Source organism: Spea bombifrons, chromosome 2 (assembly GCF_027358695.1).
Source record: "Spea bombifrons isolate aSpeBom1 chromosome 2, aSpeBom1.2.pri, whole genome shotgun sequence".
NCBI classification, from domain to species: domain Eukaryota; kingdom Metazoa; phylum Chordata; class Amphibia; order Anura; family Pelobatidae; genus Spea; species Spea bombifrons.
This window is the reverse complement of record NC_071088.1, coordinates 17,984,459-18,000,084: the sequence shown is the minus strand read 5'-3', so window position 1 is coordinate 18,000,084 and position 15,626 is coordinate 17,984,459. Positions and strand designations below refer to the sequence as shown.

General features: G+C 37.3%; 1 protein-coding gene across 1 annotated transcript in view; it reads right to left on the bottom strand.

Moving 5' to 3' along the window:
- Nucleotides 1-3,009: 3,009 nt before the first annotated feature.
- The window catches only part of GRPR (gastrin releasing peptide receptor), a 28,354-nt gene continuing 15,737 nt past the window's right edge, over nucleotides 3,010-15,626 (bottom strand). Inside the window, exons 2-3 of the mRNA XM_053456954.1 lie at nucleotides 10,796-11,147; nucleotides 3,010-3,706 (exon numbers count right to left, since the gene is read on the bottom strand). Coding sequence (XP_053312929.1) covers nucleotides 3,314-3,706; nucleotides 10,796-11,147 — 745 coding nt within the window. The 3' untranslated portion in view covers nucleotides 3,010-3,313. The remainder of the gene's footprint in view (nucleotides 3,707-10,795; nucleotides 11,148-15,626) is intronic.

Here is a 15,626-nt window from a genome sequence, read left to right as displayed (position 1 = left end):
CACCAGATTTGTTGTCCCAAAGCAAAATTTACTAAATCTGAATGGCTTGGAGTTTTACCCAATTTGAATGTGGCTCAACATTTTGGATCAGTTCTGAGAGATGCAGACTCTTGTGCTTCAAGAAGGAGAAAGCGACAGACTTTCCAGAGAAACTTAGCTTGAACACCTTGAAGAAACATTGAAAGTTTGTTATCCCAACAAACAGTAATAGGCTGTGAGGGAACCTAGGAGAGGACATGTGGACTATTGAAATGTCTACTTGTACTTAGTTAACTTTTGGATTCCATCGATTGCATTTTTCTCTGAACCCCAAGCAAAAACGTTGTACATGTGGTATTTCCAGGTATATGCTCAATATTATAGGTATTTTATTGCTGCTTGTTTCTTTGGTGTTTTATTATGGTAATGATGTAGATGTATAAAGAAGATATCACAGGCAAAAGATGTTTGTGCAACCTGTTAGAGTTATCTGAAAATTCTGATTGAACTTTAAATCTATAAACATAATTATACCCCAAGATATGTGTTCACCTTGTCTATAGGTTTAAAAACAAGTCTGATATTGAGCTTAATATTGAGTGAAGTTAAAATTCAGTTACGACTGAACTGAAATTACTAGTGGAATTCCACTAAGTGGAATGCAGTTAGCAAAGTGACATTATATGGATTTCTTTACCGATGCCAAGATGCCAGCCCTACAAGTCTGCAAACACGCTGTATGTGTGCGGGTTATGAATTCCCTAATTTCCATATGCTGGAAACAATCTGGAACAGTTCTTTGAAAAAGACAAAAAAACCCTGCTGCATATATATTAGCAACGTTTGTTTATTTAGTGTTATATTACCGCTTTATATTTAATAATTCAAATACCACATTTAAATTGTACTCATATTCATCGACACTGTGAAGTGTATGGAGCGAAAAGATATTTGACAGAGATAATATCATACAATACCTGACATTTTATATGCCATCTTCTAATTATACTGAATGTGTGGAGTTACAGTGTTTTTATTTTTTATATAACACATTTTAAGGAGGTTTGTAGCCTGTGCCTATATATATATATATATATATATATATATATATATATATTATATATTATATATGTTCAGTAGTTTCTAGTTTTGGCGACATTAAGAGATCTGCATGCAGTTTGATTAAACAGAACAGATCTAACCTTTCGGACTTTCTCTCAGGCACTCAAAGTGTTCATTCATGGCTATTTTTTACACCTTGAAATAATTACTGCATTTGTGTAACCACATCGCCACACCCCACATTTTACGTTATGTTTAGTTTACACAATGAAAAAGCAGCCATTTGTAGGAAATGAAAGGAAATTGGAATTTAAAAAGCAGGATTGTCTTATAAAAACTGTACTCACGTATTTCATTAACTACTGCATAAACACATTGGCAACTGGCATATTTTGTGTGCAATTAACAAAAAAAAGTATATCTTACTTGGCCTTGAAAACAGCGTATCAGAAAAACCTTTTTGGGGTATATTAGTAGGACAATTGAAAGGGCTTACTTCCAGCTAATTATACTCCTGGGTTAACCAACATTGGTCAGATTTGGCCTTGGGCACCATAACCTGGTTAGCACAGACTGTCAAAACGGAATGAGAATTTGGTGCTATCAGCAAAAGGACGTCCTATATTTGGTGGGCATACTTGGCTCAGCTCAAATAGAACAAGACAGCCTGGGATCTGTAAAACATTTATCTATTTTTTATCTATTTTAGTTAATGGGGGAGCATGACCTGTCTTTAGGCACAGAGGCACTTGGAATGTCATTCCAGCCCCAATTGAGGTCAATTCATATGGATCACTCACCACCATCAAAGTGCACATCGTACTATTATTGAATTGTGCTTTGTGAAATCATGTGACAGCGTGTACCAGGAGCAGGCTGATCGCGAGTGGCATTTTCACCATGGGCTGCTCCAAATTCTTCAAGCAGAGTCGGCCTGACGGTGGCCGCTATAAGAGGCAGCAGTGCAGTGGGGTCACATAACGCAATGTTGCAGTAGTAGCAAGGTGGTTAGCACAACAAACAAGGAGGGAACAAACGACTAGAGGTAAGAGTGTCAGTGAGCGAGTGTATGTGTGTTTATGTATTCTTGGCTTTACTTGTCCCTTAGGTCAAAAGATGCCCTGTCCTGGTATGTACATAGCAAACACATTAGTAACCAGCGGAAAAAAAACACTTACATTTAAGCATAATGGATTAGCAACAAGCCTTCCTTGCTGTACTGCCTAGAGCCCCTGGCTATGTGAGGGAGCAGTTAATTACCACATCTGGCATTATGAGGCCATGCATAAGACACAGAGAGCTTAATTAAGTGTAATTATTTATGTGTTAGGACAAAGGGGTAGGGGGCCTGAATTTGGTATCAGTACCTGGTAGCATCTTAATCAATTTCTATGTGTGTAATTCATTGTAAGGCTGAAAAAGCATGTATGACCTTGACACGACATTAGTATTCCTTAACATATGCTGATGAGGACAGTAAGATGCCAATATCTGAGACATTTGCTCATGTAACTATTACACAGCTTCCTGTGACTTCTTCATACATTTTCTAACGCACACATTAATAAGATGGCAGGTTCCTGCAGCAGCAGCATATAAACACTACAGATAGCATGCTCTAAACACACCACTTGAGACAGCTACACGATACAGCTGCGTTCAGGTTTTTGCCTTAATCGGTCACTGTTCATTACCCATATTCCACTTGAGAGTACTTACATTCCTTACCTGTACGAAAACAAATTGTGTATGTACTTGTAGAACGTTCCCTGTGCCAGAATAGTACATTGCCTCTTTACGTGTATACAATCCTATATATTAACTCTAAGCTTTCATTTAACCCATTCGATTCCCTGAAGCGTACAAAACTGGCCTTTGCCACACAAAGGCTTTGAGAGGGGCTTCTTCAAGAGCCAGTAAACAACGCTCTGTATAACTTAGTTACTTTAAGCTACAAATAAATATTCACTTAGACGTTTTTATTTAAATATAGTACAACATTTAGATACAGGTGAACGACTTCTATTAACACTCTACAACATTACCAAGTGCAATTCAATTAAAACATTCTCTATAGTAGTGTTTTATCTGTTGTGTGGCAACAATGGCTGCATGTAAAGACCAGAGCTATCACATGCGACCAGCAGTCTCTGCGGGAATTAGGCCCTGGAATGAAATATAAGTATAATTTCACAGGCAGTACATGTAAATGTCATGTTTATTTGGCTTGGGTACCCAAAAAGTCTTAAATCATGGCCTTTGTTCATAGTTTCTAAACACAGCCTTCATGACAGATACGCTTTCCATTGATCAGGCTGAAGCTAGCCATGGAATGGTTTGTGCTTTTGAGAGAGGTCATTCTTGTTGTACTTCTTCCCATACTCTGTGATCTTACAATCAGTCTTGGTCTGCAGCAGAAGAGCTGGTTGTTAAACTGTTTCCTGAAACTCTTGCTGAGCAAATAAAGTGCAAATGGATTCACACACGAATTAGTGAAAGCCAAGACCCTGGCACAGATGCTGGTAATGTAGTGCAGAACCGAGGTGTCCACTTCTGAATAATGGTAGGATCTATATAAGTAGATGACGTGGTTTGGCAGCCAACAGAAAGCGAAGAGTCCAACAAACACCAGTACTGTTTTAGCTAGGCGCTTGCGAGATTCAATCTGAGGAACAAAATAACAAAAAAATTAAATCTTTAGTATGAGGACAAATGTGCACAATTTGTTCCAATTATGGATATCACCCAATAGGTCACTCTCGTTTGGCTACTAAATCAAAGCTATCCACAGACAAATGCGTTCAGATTAATCAGGCTAGTCATTGTCGAGTCATTGTCGAGTCTGCTACATACAGTGCTACACATACAATTTGCAAATACTTGTTGATTTTATAAAGAATAAGAGATATTTGTTTAAATTAAGAAGGTATGCTATAGCAATATTACATAGACCAATGCTGTCCTCTTAAGAAAGCAACACACCAAAGGAAGGATGGGGTTAAACTAAATATGTATTTGACAGATTTTTCTGCCAAGGTTGTTTCTTTGGACAAATATACAAATGTAAAATCCATATTTATTTTCGTTTACTTTGCTGTTTTCTGAGTTAGGCGCCAAATAATGTATACTGGTTTAAACATTAAAAATTGGGTTAGAAGCTTATTGTATTTCTGTGCAGCAAGACATGGAAGCGCAAACTGGTCGATGTTAAGGGGATCTTTGACAGGTTAATTTGTCCAGGTCAGTGAATGGCAATATACAAACAAGTAAAACAATGCAAAGTATGTGAAAGTCAATAACACTCAAAGAAGTAAAGCATGGTGGTTCCAAGGCGCTGACAGGACCAATACTATATAAAAGTAAGCGGCATTAATTATTACTACATAAAGCCCACCCAATTTTATTGTGTTCTGCTGAAAACCACCCAGCGGGGGCCATGTTTGATGGTAGGCAATCAGAGACATCACTTAGCGCTGCGGCCCCAGTCTGAATGGTTGTTTCTCCATGACCAGGAAAGCATAATTATTATTTTTTCATTTAAAACTAATGTACAAATGTATGCGATAAACCAAACAAGGATAATGGAATAAAACATTGCAAATAAAAATTGGTTTTGTAAATGACAGTAAAATAAAATTAACTCATATTTTACTGCTGGCGGTATCAGAACTAGGGAACAAAGATATGTTTAATTCTAAAAATCTATGTAACGTTATAACCATGTTCCTAATAGATATCCGTCCTGTACACTTCAAATTTAATACTAACAATTGAAGCCATTCAAATCAATTTTGGCTGATATATGAGCAATGAAATCAGTTTTACTGACGGTGGATGCTATTCTGTATCAGCTATTTGTTTTATATTGTGTTCATTTGCATGGAAAAAAGAATCACAAGATTGAAACCCACCATTTGTGACATAAAATGGACAGTTTAATGTCCATGGTGGCCTCACTAAATATAATGCATATTAAAGTAGTTTATGAGTACATAATGTGCATTCGTTAACATTAAATAAAGTACTTAACCTAGGGAGAAGCTGCAACTCCAAAGCTACAGCCCGCACTTCTTCCGTGGTGCAACTTTTCTTGTCACTGATTGGCTGATCAATAGACCAACCTTGGAACGCTTACCATGCTAGTCCTCAAGTAATTCACGCTGCAGGAGATGCATCTGGTTGAACATATCTCCTGCAGAGGATCTAACTGGGAGGTGGGGAAGGGACAATACATTTCTGCAGCACCCCCCTATGCATTTGCAAGGAGGCCACGGTGTACATTTAAAGGAACCTCTCAGCTGCCGGATGGATTAAAGTGCATGTCAAAGTTCACATGTCCCTTTAAATTATACTATAATGAAATTATAACCAGATACTAACATTTTGTATGATCACTGTACTGATTGTTTTACATAAAAGTATATACCATGAGAACAATTCAATTATACTTTTAAAACATGTCTAGCAATAGGTAGTTGTAGTACGGCTCAGATAGACACATTAGGTAGATCATGAGATAATATGTGAAGTATCTCGACCTAGCTACATTTTGTATTATCAAATGTTAAGATGCTAAACTATACTACAGATAGAATATAGATATATTTTTATGTTATTTAAAGAATTTCTATTATCTTTATTACTGTTTTGTATTCATGTTTTATTATTTAATTAAAAAATAATAATAATAAAAATAAAGATAGACACATTAGGAAACCAGAAGCATTGAAACTGTATTTGAAAGGAAACCATACCCTTGTAATAGAGATGCTTATTTAATAAAGTTTCCATTTATAAAGTGGGAAAGTATATCTGCATTTATCTAGATGTTCTAAAACCATCTTCTTAAAGGTGAAGTGTCACCGTAACAGGCTTTTAGAATAACATTTATTCACTACATTTACTTATAGCTCATAGATTTTGTTTATCAATCAGTGTAAGTTACTTTAAAAGTAAGAAGCTATATAATGTTACTGAAACCCACCTGGCAAATCCAGACTTTCATAAAAACCACCTTAAACTGCTATAGAAGATTTCTTGTTGCTAATATTATTTCTGCCCAAAATCAAATATCCATTATGTAAAAACATTTGTAACTTGAATTATATTTTCTTTAAAATTTTGTTATATTTGTTACCCATAAGTATGTTAAGTTAATAAACTACTTTTGAGTCAATCCAGCACAGATCTGCACCAAGTCCGTTTGCTTCTCTTGCTTGCCAACTTGAATATTTAGTGTCATTTTCCTATACGGGTACAAACTTTTTAAGAGGTCGCAGCTTCCTGGTATTGAGAACGCAGACACAAGAGGTTCTTTTATTGCCAGCTGGCATGAAACAAGCACATCACCCAGCATAATTTACAGTGAGGTTTTTACATAATCATGTAATCACCGGATTTTGTTGTAATTAAAAGAAATTCATAACCAAATGTCTACGGTAATCTAAAATTTCATAAAAATCTGCATTAATACTTTGCAATGTAGTTGTATTGAACCTTTTAAAACCTTCTCATTGATTGTCTGTTCATTTTGTATAAATTTGGATCTCTATTCAAGTAAATTGAGATATTAGTTGTTTTAACTTGCTGAGGCCAAATGGAATGACTCGGTTTTAATGGCATCTTGATGATTCATAAAAGTCAACCCAACTGGCAACACACAGTTGAAGTCAACTTGACTCAACTTCTAGCTTGCGTCTGGCTGCAGTGGCGTCGCTACAGGGGGGCAAGGGGGGGCAATTGCCCCCCCTAGGTTAATCCTTGCCCCCCCTGTTGCCCCCCTGCCGAATTTGGAATAAAGTCGCAATGCGACTTTAAATCCCGTCTTTTTTTTATTATTATTTTTTTTTTTTTATGTGGAGGAGAGAGAGGGTGTGGCCCGCGTAAGATCGGCAGCCAAGGCAACCGATCTTACTCGGGCCGCACCACGAGCCCTGCTACTTACCTATGGGAGGGTCTTCTGTGCTGCATACAGGAAGCGGAAGCTAGCAGAGAACGCAGAGGGAGGCCGCGCCCCCTGCTGAAGTCTTGCCGAAGTCATCGAGGAGCTGCAGTCCAGGTAAGGGGGTGGGGAGGGTGTTTGAATGAGTATATGAATGAATGAGTGTGTGTAAGTGCTGGAACCTAGGCATGATGGGACTGTGATTGCTGTTAGCAATCACACTCCTATCATGCCAAGTCAGCCAGTACATGCTGAAACCTGGCTAGCTGCCCCCATTGTGTATTGATGCTGCCAGCAGTATGGGGTCTGCACATCACAGCCACCCTGTACCAGCATGTACTGGCTGACTTGGCATGATAGGAGTGTGATTGCTAACAGCAATCACAGTCCCATCATGCCTAGGTTCCAGGATTTACTGGTTGGATGTGTAAGTGCTGGAACCTAGGCATGATGGGACTTTGATTGCTGTTAGCAATCACACTCCTATCATGCCAAGTCAGCCAGTACATGCTGAAAACTAGCTAGCTGCCCCCCTTGTGTATTGATGCTGCCAGCAGTATGGGGTCTACACATCACTTACAGCCACCCTGTACCAGCATGTACTGGCTGACCTGGCATGATAGGAGTGTGATTGCTGTGTGGGCAGTGTGGACGCCAGGGCTGGCTTTGGGGTGTGGGTAATTCTGGGGGTTTTAAATATACCTTTTAATGCCGTGTTTTTATGTGAATTCCAATTGATCTATACCTGCAAAGCTGGGTTTTTGTGTTATTCTGTAGATCCATATCTATATATTTCCATACATTATTTATGTGTACCTGCAAATACAGTGTTTGTATGTCTTATTAATACCTGCAATGCTGTTTCCATGTATTTATTTGATCTATACCTGCAATGCTACGTTTCATATATTATTATTGTATACCTGCAAATACAGGATTTGTATGTCTGATTCTGTTTATTTGATATATACATTCAGTGCTGAGATCACAAGTGAATTTCAGTTGATCTATACATGCAAAGCTTGGTTTGTGTGTTAATGTGTTGATCTATACCTGCTATTGGCAACTGGGGCTAATATTAATATATATGGGCAGCAGGGGCATCAATACACAAGGGGCAAAAACACTGAGGGGGTATAAACAACAATGCAGTGTGAAAAATCCATCCTGATGTAGACGTCTGTGACGTAGATTGTGTCCTGCTGTTTGTGTGTTTTTGGTTATCGGTGTAGCAGAGCCTGTCCTCGGGTGTGTGTGTGTATAGGTGTTGGTGTGGCAGAGCCTGTCCTGGTGTGTGCGTTCAGTTGTCAGTGTGGCAGAGCCCGTCCTAGGGTGTGTGCTTGGGTGTCAGTGTGGCAGAGCCTGTCCTGATGTGTTTGGGTGTCAGTGTGGCTGAGCCTGTCCTGATGTGTTTGGGTGTCTGTGTGGCAGAGCCTGTCCTGGTGTGTGTCTGGGTGTCGGTGTGACAGAGCCTGTCCTGGTGTGTGTCTGGGTGTTGGTGTGACAGAGCCTGTGTTGGTGTGTGTGTGTTTGGTCATCTGTTCCTGGCACTTAACTTACAGTAGGAATTATTTAATTTATATTTATCCAGAGATAAAATGCCCTCCTGAAGTTGTAGTGACTTCAGGGGACAAAACGTTCAAGGCCCTGAAATAATTTAGTGGAAAAGTTATTTATTGTGTTATAATATTTATTTCAAGGATAAGTCGCACTCATTTGTGGCTTCAGGCTTCCCATGTTGAATGATCAAGTATTATTTTAGCCCAGTAATAAAAGTATAATTCCATAGCACATTACTTTTGGAAATTATGAATGCCCCCCCAGTTTGACTGTGGTATCTTGTGTGCCCCCCCTATATATTGTTTCTAGAGTCGCCACTGTCTGGCTGCAATGGAAATCATTTCACAGAATGTAGAGTCAAGCTAACATTTTTTTAAAAAGTAGAACGTAAAAAGGGGCTCATTGTTCAAACTCTCAACAAATCATTGACATCTCGATACGCTCTAAATAAATTCAACATTTAGACATGCTTGACAGCCAGTCATAACAGTGCCCTGATTTTGATGACACCTTGGACTTTTCTAGGCAAACCTGCCCTTCTTTGTTTCTATATAAACCCGAAAATTACCTTTGGCATAATGAGAACAATGTCATCCAATTAAAGTTCTTTTGTTATAATATCTCAAAGTTCTTGATTGTGACCATTCTAAAATGTAATAGATTCTAGTAAAACTTTTATATTGCAACTTTCTAGTTATGGCAACCGAATGGCATCAAGCCTTCCATAACAAAGACATAACAATTCATAAAAACGCAGAGCTCCAAACAAGCGAAATATCTCTCCTAAATACATAACAGTTTAATGGCCACAGACTCTGTTGTATATAAACGGTGTTCAGGGTGCCTTAGTTTAATTTAAGCAGCATTAATTAGATGGACATTTCCATTCAAAGTAACTTTCAGTCGGTTGGTTATAACTCAACATAAATAGTTTTCGCTAGAATAGTTCTTCATGATACTGACACTATAAACAAATGTATGTGTATAACCTGTAGTTATCGATTTATCTATATCGTGTTAATTATATATCTTTTTTTTACCCATTCTGCTCATCTTGAAAATTCAACTAAGGGTTCTTTTAATTAAAGCAATAAACTAGACCTGTTATTCATTCTGTAACGTTCCAATCCAAACCTTAATCCAAGTCTTGTGAACAACAACAATGGAGAAAGAGACATTGTTCCATAAACTTACTATATATATATATACATATAGTTGAGTTGATGGTTGACAAACATATTGCTGCCTCATTTCTTCTACACTCCTTATTTTGGCATTGACAATGACATATTAAAAGCTGCCACGTTAATAATGATGTCATTTATTCCAATAGTCTCACTTAACTCTGATAAGAGATGTTACCTTGAACTGTACTAAATCACCATAACTATGTTTTTACGGAAAAGCATCAAGAAAAACTTCTTTTAGCAGCAGGATATGGAGAACATAATATTGCAAAATTGGATAAATCTAAGGTAAGAATATTTAACCAAAGCTTATTCAAATTGTTCTATATGACTACCGCCAATAAAATAGTGATCAGCATAACATTTTAAAATGCAAAGTGATCATCATTAATAGTCTGTATAAAGTGAATGTTATATACGTCTTTCTAAAAACCAAATTGTCAGGGTTTCAGAATGACTGAAAACAGTACGGTCAACCGTGATCCAACTTTCATTTTGTTTATGGCTCATAAAGGACTAAATAAAGGACAACTTTCCCCCTTTCTATCTCTGTTGTTCTAACACTGTACGTTCCCAAAAGCTTGGCAACTAGTTCCTACCAAAAACAACATAAATGCTAGTTCATTACACCGTCAAATTAGCATTTAGTTCATTCGAAAACCATTACCACGGATAATTATGCTTTTAAAATTATCCCACCCCTTACAGTGCTGTCTACCTCATTTTAAACATACCAATATCTTGACTTTCTATAGAAAAAAAATTACTCTTTTATAAGGATTCCTATTGATTAGACCAATATGATGTGCTAGTGACATGTCCGTAATGGGTTAAAAGAGCAGGGAGGCAGTGGGTGTTGAAGATCTGTTTTTCCCCTTAGGAATAAATGATACATCATTAATATGGGGCAATTATTCCGGACATAATTCTAGGACAGATTCCTCTCCTTTCACTTGTTACTTTCAGCTACTGTTAGATAACAAGAGGAAGGTGTCAGATGTGCTTGAGTAATGTTGCTGCGTGTGTTCAGATGTGCGATTAATTATGAAGAAATTGAGACTCTTACCTGTCGTCTGACATGCACATTTCCTTCCACCGGCATGTTGTAAGCACTTCTAATCAGGTTTTTGGCAATAAAATAATAATATACTGAAATGATAGACAGGGGAATAACGTAGAAGATTAAAAATGATGTCATTGAGTGGATTCTTGGGTGCAGTCCATCTGAATGTGGGTACGGGGCACAGCTAACAAAAGTCTTGTTGGTTTCCTTGTCGTAAAACGGGTGCAAATCTGAAAAGACCGCTTCTGGGATCGCAAGAGTCATTGACAATATCCATATTAGTGCAGCCTTGATGCAGATCTTAGTTAAAGCATTGTTGGCCTGAATGTCCATGGGCTTTACTATTGCAGTATACCTAGGAGGACAATAAAAAGAGCACTGTGTTAAAACCATCAGTCCTGGGAAACCAATTATAACCCGACTGTAAGCGACTGATCTTAGGGCTGAAAGATAAAGGCCCGTTAATTGCGTTGAAGCAAGATTGTGTCCCCCTCAGTATCCATATGCATGTATCACATTCAATGCCTACAGAACTCTTTATTAAAGAATTGGATGGAGATTTTACTGAAGAAACGGCATTATTCCCTAAATATTTATATATTTCCTGACCATTGATTGTATTTCAGGTCTACTGTTTTATGCTGCAGTCAATCTTAAAATACTATTCATTGTAATTGTAGCTGTTGTAATTCAGTTACTATCAATGAATTCTGTCACAAAAATGTATAGAAACACAAAAGTCCAATATCAAGACAGGATCTGACAGTGCAGTATAGACACAGATGGGTCTTGTAAAATGTTGGAGACCAGCTCTGCAATAAACTCGGGTGGGGAGGAATCAGTAGATAAATAGTATGGGGGGGTCCTCAATCTCTCACAAGAACGATTGTGCAAATCTTACTTTTAATGCAAGTAAGGCTTAAGAATTTTCTTAAGAGCTAATAAACTTTACTGAAACTTAAACATTTTCTAATGAATACAATTTACATTTTATTATCTCAGGGTGTGAAAAAGTCAGCATGAATTTAGAAGAAATTGATGGAATCTTAGTTATTGATGTTTCTATATCTGCAGCATAATTATTCATATTGTCCCCAATTGTTTCATTATTCTTCATAAAAAATATAACTCTCTTATGTCACTATTTCCATATCACTTTTACTTGCTTTTGCCTTATATATAATCATTCCTGTACTCTTATCATCTTTCTCATTTCTCTCCGTGTTGTCTATTTATGCATAAACTAATAAACTGCAGAGCCTGTTCTTTTTCATAGTATTGTTTCTGAGCAGATTTTTATTCATCTTATTAGAAGTACTTCCCTGTCAACCGGGACCCCCCCTCCCCCGACTGCAATGATTTAAAGATGTTGTGCCCCACCACCCCTAAATAAAGATATCAAATGTATCAGGGGCTCAAGGAAGCACTTAGTCCATTCTGCTCTCTTTTACATGCGTTCTATACGGTCTCCTTTATTGAATATGTGTCAGGCAGGACAAACACTGGGTGTTTTACCTGCTTTAATACTGGGCCGCTTACCTGCACTTGTCGCAGAGCAGTAGCGTAGGCAGCCCTCTCCGTCCACAGCATCATTATCTATCTCTGGGGAGGGTGTATATTTGCACACTGGTTGCTGCCAACATGGCATGAGTAAGCATACCAAGCTCAGAATATACCAGAATGAGTTACATAACAAAAAAAAAAACCTGTGTGTCATATTTCCAAACATTATTAATTATCTCAAATGGTAAGCAAACACCAAGTGCTAATTAATATTAAATAAAAAAAATAAACAAATAGATAATCATTATTTATTTGTGTTGCACAAAGTTACTGAACAATTCATTATTCAACAAGTAAAATTTCAGCAATCACACTGCTAAGCAACTTATTAGCATCTGACACGGGATACCTTATCCAGTGGAAAGAATAAAGACAATAAATCTTTACACTGTTTATAACCACGTTGACTCTGCTTAGTTGTAAATGGACTGCACACTCTTTGGAACCTGATCTAAAAGTAACAAGGTATAATTAATGTTTGTACCTCCAACATGTTTGTTATTGCATTGGCAGAAAAAACATTGGATGAGAACCACAAACATAACATAAAAGAACATTTCTAACAGTCCTGAGATTGTAAAAGCTTTCTTGTGAAAATGTATCGGCCCATAAGTTGACGTGTTGACCATCTAGGTAAACTTAAATGATTTAATTCTTTCAATAAGCTGTTTAACCAGGTTTACCTGTTGTGACATTGTCTTACACAAGTCAAGAATGTTCTACAAAAGCTCATAGAGGGAAAGTATCCTTATATAAATTATGGATTTCAATGAAATGCAACATTGAAAAGAGAGTAAGATAAGAGGTTAAGGTGAATAACGATTTGGAAATCGGTTAAAGAAAAACAGGACAATTAAGAGTAAAATGGAAATTTTACTTTAGGTTCTTAGTTCTTGGCAAAGATAGATGAGAAATATATAGATAGAGTAATTCATAATGTGAGCCATCATTAACTTTACCTTGTATGTATATTAATTTTCAAGCATGCAAACCATCTGGTTTTCTTAAACAGACGTCAGACACCACCAGTAGCTTGTCATGTTTCCATTAAGCAGTCACTGAGACTGGGATGTGGAATACGGTGGAGTAGAGTTGAAGAATGAATTAAAACTAAAGAACGCAGAGGAAAGACCAGTGTGGTAAAGATAAGACATGACACAGAATGCAAGTTAACGATGAGATGGGTAATAGTATAGGTCCCACTAGTGTGTACTCGTTCTCAGGAAGAGCTCTGTGGCCATTATTCCCATTTAAGAGGTATATATGTAGCCATATTGGTCCAAGAGAGGTGTCAACATAGAGAAATATGTAAAGTCACATGTGCTTCTGGTACATCAGGTGTCTCCATCTGAAGAAGAGACACCTTAGGTCCCAAAAACAAATGTACAAAATGTTCTGTGATGAACAAATAAAAGTTATTACCGTCAACAAAAAACTCCTACCAAAAGAAGACATTTCCTACACCATCAAGAAACTGGTCAGAATGGAAGAGAGACGGCAAGCTGGTCCAATGGCTTGAAAAGCACATACTAAACAACTAAGACAATATTTGCATCCAGGGAACTGGACACTCATGACAACTGTAAGGGATGTACTGAGAAAACCTTAGTAAAAGACACATCAACAGTGTATAGAAAAAAAAGACTGTCATAAACAGCTTTGATGCATTTTTATTTATAGATATGTTTCCTTGGGAATCTCTTGCGGTTCTCCCAAAGTCTAAAAGTGGGTCTTGACATGGAGCTCCCTGCTCACTGGGCCAAACCAGTTCTCAAAGCAAACTAACAGGACTAGATTTAGTAATTATCACATTCTATTCCAATAAAGACATTAAAAATTCTGGACCATTGGTGTGCCTTAAGGTCCAGGTTGTTACCCAGTGGCCTAGAGAAACGCCAATTGCACCTCACTGCCAAGGTCAAGGAGAGGTTGAAACCTGGGCCTGGGGTTGTTGGATCCCTTGTGGGTCCCATGTGGGTGTATCTGGTCTCATATGCTGATGGAAATTTTTTGTTAATCTAAGCCTTTTTGAGTGCCTAGAAGATTGTCATATTCAATACTGAATAAGTGTTTGAAATGCAAATGTTACATAGACCATACAGATGGAAACAAAAAATCAAGGACACAAGTGGTTCTTAATTTGAAAAAAATCTGAGAACATTATTAAAAATTGCAATTGAAAATATATTACACCCACCAGGAACCTTGGCATTGCATTATAGTTGTAGACCCTATGCTAAAATATTTTTTATGGCAATAGAATTCTATAAACGTAAAACAACAATACTATATATTTTGTAGCAAGCTTAGGTTCTAAATTAGGTTTAATAAATCATCTAAAACAGAGGTGTCTGGTGGCCCAGAGGTCAAGACTAGAGCAACCCTGCAGATGTGTCTTCATGGACAAATACAATTGTTATAACAAAGCCCTCTTTTAATGTTTATTCTAATAAGGAAATTATGTAAGAGTTGAACAGGCGGATTTTCTGTTTGTAGAGCTAAATTGATTACTGCACAAAGATAAATCTAAAAATAAATTTAATAACTTAGACTAATTAATTGTTCATTGCTTCCTTTTTATATTCTTCTAATGAATTGTCCTGTGTGACAATGGAAATGACCTCAGGGTAACCATCTACTTTTTTAAAACAGAACCTAGCAATGTTTCAGACCTTACTGCACATAATTATTAATATTTAACAATGCCACTACCAAATACCGTGCCCTAACAAATAAGAATCCCTTATTTAATATAAGCTTCTGGTTTCTTCAATGTTTCCAATGGCTAAATTGTATGGTTTTTTACTATAAACAAAGACCTATGCAATGTCATTCTTGGATATAAACAGTGGTGTAGCCAGTCCAAAGTTGTTCACAAAGGGCCAGTCCAGGTCAGACATGCTAGTGTGTGAGCATGTATGTATGTATGTGTGTGTCAGATTGAATATATATATATATATATATATATATATATAATTCTGTGAGCGTGGATGTATAGGTATGTATAGCTAGCATGAGTTTGTATGTGTACATGTGTGTTAGCATGAGTGTGTATGCATATGTGTGTGTGAGAGGGAGTATGTGTTATCATACAGTGTGTAGGGTGTGTGTTACCGGGTATGTGCGTGTGCAGGTGTGTTGACATGAGTGTGTAAGTCTGTGCAAATGTGAGAGCGTGTCTACAAATGTGTGCCAGTGCATATCTGGGTTACAGGAGGTTGGGGACACAAAAGGCTGGTGGAGGAGATGCCAATCATAGGATCTGCCCTGG